Source organism: Clarias gariepinus, chromosome 23 (assembly GCF_024256425.1).
Source record: "Clarias gariepinus isolate MV-2021 ecotype Netherlands chromosome 23, CGAR_prim_01v2, whole genome shotgun sequence".
Taxonomy (NCBI): domain Eukaryota; kingdom Metazoa; phylum Chordata; class Actinopteri; order Siluriformes; family Clariidae; genus Clarias; species Clarias gariepinus.
Window position 1 is genome coordinate 8,445,562 of NC_071122.1, and position 6,000 is coordinate 8,451,561.

At 35.8% G+C, this 6,000-nt stretch overlaps 1 protein-coding gene across 2 annotated transcripts in view; it reads left to right on the top strand.

The window, feature by feature from the left end:
* Positions 1-3,239, top strand: part of iffo2b (intermediate filament family orphan 2b) — a 41,878-nt gene extending 38,639 nt beyond the window's left edge. The window contains exons 5-9 of one of the 2 annotated variants that reach the window (XM_053484682.1): positions 123-268; positions 523-709; positions 992-1,081; positions 1,322-1,446; positions 2,595-3,239. In XM_053484682.1, coding sequence (XP_053340657.1) covers positions 123-268; positions 523-709; positions 992-1,081; positions 1,322-1,446; positions 2,595-2,700 — 654 coding nt within the window. In that variant the 3' untranslated portion in view covers positions 2,701-3,239. The remainder of the gene's footprint in view (positions 1-122; positions 269-522; positions 710-991; positions 1,082-1,321; positions 1,447-2,594) is intronic. The other variant, XM_053484683.1, reaches the window with a different exon arrangement.
* Positions 3,240-6,000: the final 2,761 nt, after the last annotated feature.

Consider the following 6,000-nt stretch of genomic DNA (forward strand, 5'->3'; position numbering starts at 1 on the left):
TTAGGACTATAAGGTTGCATAGCCTTTGTGTGACCAGTGAGTTCCAAGTGGTTTTTTTTGCAAATTACACAAATGCACTTCTATGCCTGACCACTGTCTTTTCTGCATGTGGGGGTTCTCAGGGGCCAGTGGCCTGCAGGAAAAAAGAGAAAAAGACTTTGTCAGATGAGGAAAGCTCAGAGATGGATGCAGATCCAAGCACGTCCGAAGAGGAAGCAGCCGGACCGCTCAACATTACGGATGAGATGAAGCGCGTGCTCAACCAGCTGTGAGTTGTTGTTTATAAGAACAGCTAATATCCTCAGTCTCCATCTAGTGGTGAAATAAAAAAATGAAAACAAAAAATATTTCCTCCATATCGCTGGATTCATAAATTTTACAAGTCTAGATCTTCTGTCTTTCTTAAATCTTGTACCTTCTTGTATCTTCACCCCTGCTTCATCTCAACATCTGTCACTTCTTTACTCTCTGCTCTTTTTTCCTCTTTTCCTTCTGTCTTTCCATTTTTTCGTCACGCTGCAGACAATGCTCAGATAACTCATTTGTTGCCAGGCGGGAGACTTTTGAAATTGACGATGATTGTGACAGTTTAACTTGGGAAGAAAATGAGGAAACGTTGCTGTTGTGGGAGGACTTCGCCAACTACAACGTGCCGTTCATCAGCACCACAACCAACGGTGCAGACTGTGGAGGAAGCAGCCAGGAAGCTGTGAGTTTGGGTTTTCCTCTAAGGTGCCAGACTGACCATCACTTTCAGCCTGATCTCAATATTTGCACCTGTAACACTGGGAATAGGACTCAATTTGAAGTAAAATCTGATGGTGTCTAATATGTAGAATACAAGATGAAAATCTGGTTGTAAATTTATCTTAGTTGCTTCTATGCGTTCTTTTAGTCCAATTTTTTAGGACTAGAAATCATTAGGCAAGCTAACAGCCTACATAACAAAGCTTACACCTATTATTTTGTGTCCTTTTATTATTTTTGTCAGGATTGCAGTTTAGGAAGTCTTATTGATGAGACCGAGACACTCTTCAAGACCAGGGAAGAGGAGTACCAGGCAACAATCGGCCAGATCGAGGTCAATATTGAGTCTGTATTTTCATTTGTGATTGTCATGATTCCTTTTATAATATTCTTTTTTTTTTTTTTTGTAACATCTGCCAGATATTAATGCAAGTCTGGCGACCAGAATAAGAGTTGGTGCTGCGTTTGTCTTCCTGCTGTCACCTTAGAATTTATAAATCTATTTATTCAACTGTCTGCTTGTTCTCTTTTACTTACACCCTCTTACCCTCTATACTGTATCTTTTTTTTCCAGATGGAGTTGGCTACAGCTAAGAGTGACATGAATCGGCACCTTCACGAGTACATGGAAATGTGCAGTATGAAGAGAGGCTTGGACGTACAGATGGAGACGTGCAGAAGAATGATCAAGGGGGGGAGGTAAATAATACAAAAAGTCTGAATTGACAAGCTGAAAAAAAAAAAAGCTAACGCGTTCTATGTGGACGAGGAGATCTGGCTTTATAACGGTCTCTTACTTTGTTAGACATTATAAAATGAAGTTCATTGCATTGATTAACGATTAAGTCCCAACTGGAAAAAAATAATTGAACTGCAAAATAAATGTTTGTTTAACTAATATAAATTGGTTCATTTAACTGGCTCCTTTGCTCATTATCAGTTTTAGAAGTTTTATCAGTGCTAATATTTCTGAACCTGTACATGTTTTACAGTTTACCTGTACATTATACAACTTTTTAAACATAAAGGGACTTAATTTAATTTTTTTTTCACAAAAACTGGGCAGAATTGAGTCCTAAATGTATTACTGAGATGAAGTCACTGAAATTTGCTAACTTTAATAGAACTTTTTTAATGGAACAGAAGTGTGGGAAGGAAAAATTTTATGTATCCTTCAAATGGGTACTCTAGATAACCACTGTTTTAAGGCTAAATATAGAATGGGATTGACCGACAATTTTTTTAAATTAAATTATATTAGGATTGCTTTTGTTTTTAAGCTATCTTCTAATGTTCGTTAGATGGTCTTTACAGAAAGAGGTCATTTTCCATGAGCAAACACACAATAGTTTACTTACTCTCCTGCCTGTGAGTTTTTGTTAATTTGTGCATGTGGAAATGCTTATTCTTTTACTTTTAATTATAGCTTTGAAATTGCATTGTTAAAAAAAAAATCCACAGCAGAAATCAATTATATGATCTCGGATCAAAAATTTTCCCCTGACCACATTTTAACGAAGTTAGAGGTTCAGCAAAATCCCTTACAGTCCTTTAATAATGCGTTGGACAGTTAATCTGTTCCAATCAATTCTCTAAATATTCTTAGTTATTTTCTTTGGTTGATGCAGGCCAATAATCTGATCCTTCTGAAAAAGTGCCCTTTTTTTTTTTATTAGCCAAGCAGTATGTTTAAACATTTTTCTAGTCACTCTTCTATACAGCTTACTATTATAAAGTATTATACATATACTCTATAGCATGCAAATAAGCACAGAATCAGATAAATAAATAAAACTTTTTTTTTTTTTTAACAATTTTAACCCTTTGAATTTTGGTTTAAACCACAGAAACTCTCCATCCATCAGCTCTGTGGCGAGCAGTGACTCAGGGAACACTGATGAGATCCAGGATGAGTTGGACAAGGACGGAGAGACAGAGGGGGCAATCAGCTGATATTTACCCAACCGGGTCACACCCTCCTCTCACCGAGCTCCTATCCACTCCAAGGCCAATCAGCATTCGGCCAACAGTATCAAGCAGGATCAGTCCAAAGGAACTCTGATGGACAGGTCCCATTCTCCTGTAGGTGCTTTAAAGTCTCATTTCTGGTGGGGAAGGTGAAGAGGGAAGTTCTCTTGCCTCTCGAGCATTGTGCCTCTGCACTGATGTCCTAGGGTGTTCTGTCAGTCAGATCAACCTGACCAATATCAAGTATCACACACAACCATTTCACAGAGCAGGCAAACCAAACCATGCTATTTAAACACAATCATTTACATTAACAGTATCAATATCAAGATGCCACAGTCAAAGAGCCATTTCGCATGTCTGTACCTTTTCCGTACCTTCAAGTGTGGTTGATATCTATTAAGATGCCATAATGATTATATTTTCAGTCTTTTCTACTTGCTGTATGATTCAGAAGGCAGAACAATAGCTTTGATGGTGTTTTTGCTGCCTGTATTTAAGAAAAACCCAGTTGTGTGTGTGTGTGTGTGGTATGCAGCACAGCTCAAGCTCTCTCTAAGGTCTATGCAAACTGTTGGCTTTATGTTATGTTATCTGATGTTACATGTATCCTGATTGCCATCTTCGCTAGGACGACAGTTCTCGCCATTGCACTGAGTGCTTCTAGAGAAAACCGTGAGGCCTGTAATGTTTACAAGCTCAAAGGAGGGAGCTGTGGTGAGAGGTATAGGTGCCCACTCAAGAGCACTCTACTTATAAAGTACTACTTCTGCAACTTAAAACTTAAAAATATCCAAGTTTCTGTGTTGTAATATCACAATTTGGGAACGAAAAGAGCGACGTGCCTGATTTTACGACTGGACTCTTTTGATTGTGATGGCCTTAATGTATTTGCTTGCTTTTGTAAAAGGAAAACAAACTGCAGCCTACATAGACTTCATGTTTTGTACGTCTTAATGTTCGTCGTTGATTTTTTCCCAAAGACGAAGCTGCCTTATTTTGTTAAGCAGCTTGAATGATTTTAGGAGATTTCAGGTAGAAATTCTGATTGTAAAATGGACATTTTTATGTTCAGCGCATGTTACTGTCACTATGATTAATATATTTGCTTAAACTGATGATGACCAATCAGATACGCCAGCATAATTTCAACCATAACACTAAACTTCTTGAGTTTCTCTGTAATCGGGCTCGAGAACACTAATTGCATTTCTGTACTAAGAATATTGTGTTTGTTTTTTTTTTTTTTATTATTTTGTTTATGTTTGACATTTTGGCATTTATGTTGTATACATGTTTTAAACATAATTTTTCATGTTCATTTAAATGGCATTTATGTTTCTTTTGTCTATGATTGTTTTTGCTTCATATTTAAATGTATATTTGTGTAAAATGGAGGTTAACAAAAAATAATTACAAGGATAAAATGATTCAATATGGAACCTTGAAAAAAGATGCACAGTAATGTGGCAATTATTTTTGCCTCCATAATACACGAATAACAATACATTTTATTAAGCTTTTATTATAATAGATACTACTTCATAAAAGTCATATCATGGAATTATCTATGAAAGAAATTTTCATATGAAAGACGTGTTTGAGAGTTTTGTACTCATTTCTTTTTTCTGTTTATTTTTTTAAGCAATATTAAGAGTTATGTTTTCTTCTCTGGGAAAACAAATCATGCACTAATGAAAATTTTGCCTTTTAGCCTCAATGCTTCTTTTCGTATTATTTAACACGGTTACAGGAAGATCATAGTACATTACTTTGGACCAGGCACAACAAAATCTTTTTCTTTTTTATCGTTGAAATCTTCAAATAACGGGTTTACATGAATGTAAAAGAGATATCGGAAAAGATTGTTCAGTTTAAAGGTGCAGTTTGTAAAGTTTAAGAGAAATCATGTAACAATTATACATTTTCAATCCTACTGTAGAAAAACTGACATTTGGCACCCTGACATGCTTGGGTGGATGTTTTTCCCAGAAATGTCTGTTGCCCTTAAAAGGCAATTTATAGGCATATATAGTTTCAACTGAGCATCCGTTGGCTTGAGGAAATTTACAAACTACTCCTTTAAATGCATGTTACAATGATAACCTAGTGTTAAGGTTTTGTGCTTGTGACCAGAACGCTGTGAGTTCATATCCCATGGTTGCCACTGATGGGACTGATTGAGCAAGACCATTAACAACCCCACTGTTTCACTTTGTATGTCGCTTGTAAGATCACTATGAATGTGCCTATACAAATGAAACCGTCATGTAGACACTGGAGCTTTACTGAAGTAGCAGGCAAGTCATGGCTTTAAACACCATTTTCTCCACTAGGGGCACCTTATTCTCATCATTTGGAATCTTGATGCCACGATCACTAAATACACATTATATTCACATAGACAGGTTATCTCTGAACAGCTTCCGTGTGCAATTTTATGCATTCCAGTACTGTTTTTAAAACACCCTTATCGACTTCCCAGCACAACTTGCCTTTCAGGTTAATACTTTATATATTTTTTTAATGATCATACTTGACTTCATTAAATTTAACCGTAGTCATGTACTCCATTCCTCTGTGATAGCTGATATTATTCCATTCACTTATAACTGCTAGCTGATTAGTACTCTGACTAGCAAAACTCCATTAAATAAGCTAAAATGAAATGGACAAAGAAATCCAATCATTTGCTTAATCAGAGACTGTTTGACAAATTTTTAAGTTACAAGTGAGCTAAAAAGTACTTGAGCTTCCATTAGAGCAATACAAGCGTAAGTGGGCACCATAGCAATAATTTATAAGAGTTATACATCATCCTGTTTATCCTAAAGCCAAGGAATCTTTTATATATTTAATGACTACAGAATAAAGCTGCACCCCAAATCCTATAAAGTCTTAGCAAAATTGATATTTTAAATCTGTGTATTTGTTTGTGACAATGTTAATACACTACTGAAGAAAAAAATATTAATTATACCATTTAGTAGAGGACTAATGTAGAAGTAATGATTTTACAAGACATTGGTAAAAACAGTCCTGTTCAAATTAAAAGTAGCATAGACATATAGACAGCATACTGTATAATGTTAAACATGGCAAGATGAAACCAATTTGCCACAATGACATGCAACAGATATGACAATTTCTTCAATCTTAAAATCTAACCTGCTTAATTATTACTTAAAATGGCATTTATTTTTAAACGGTGGTCAGCAATATAGCCCTTTCTTTCGTTTGTCATCAAATACACCCTTTTTAACTGAGAATTAGTGAATGATGCGT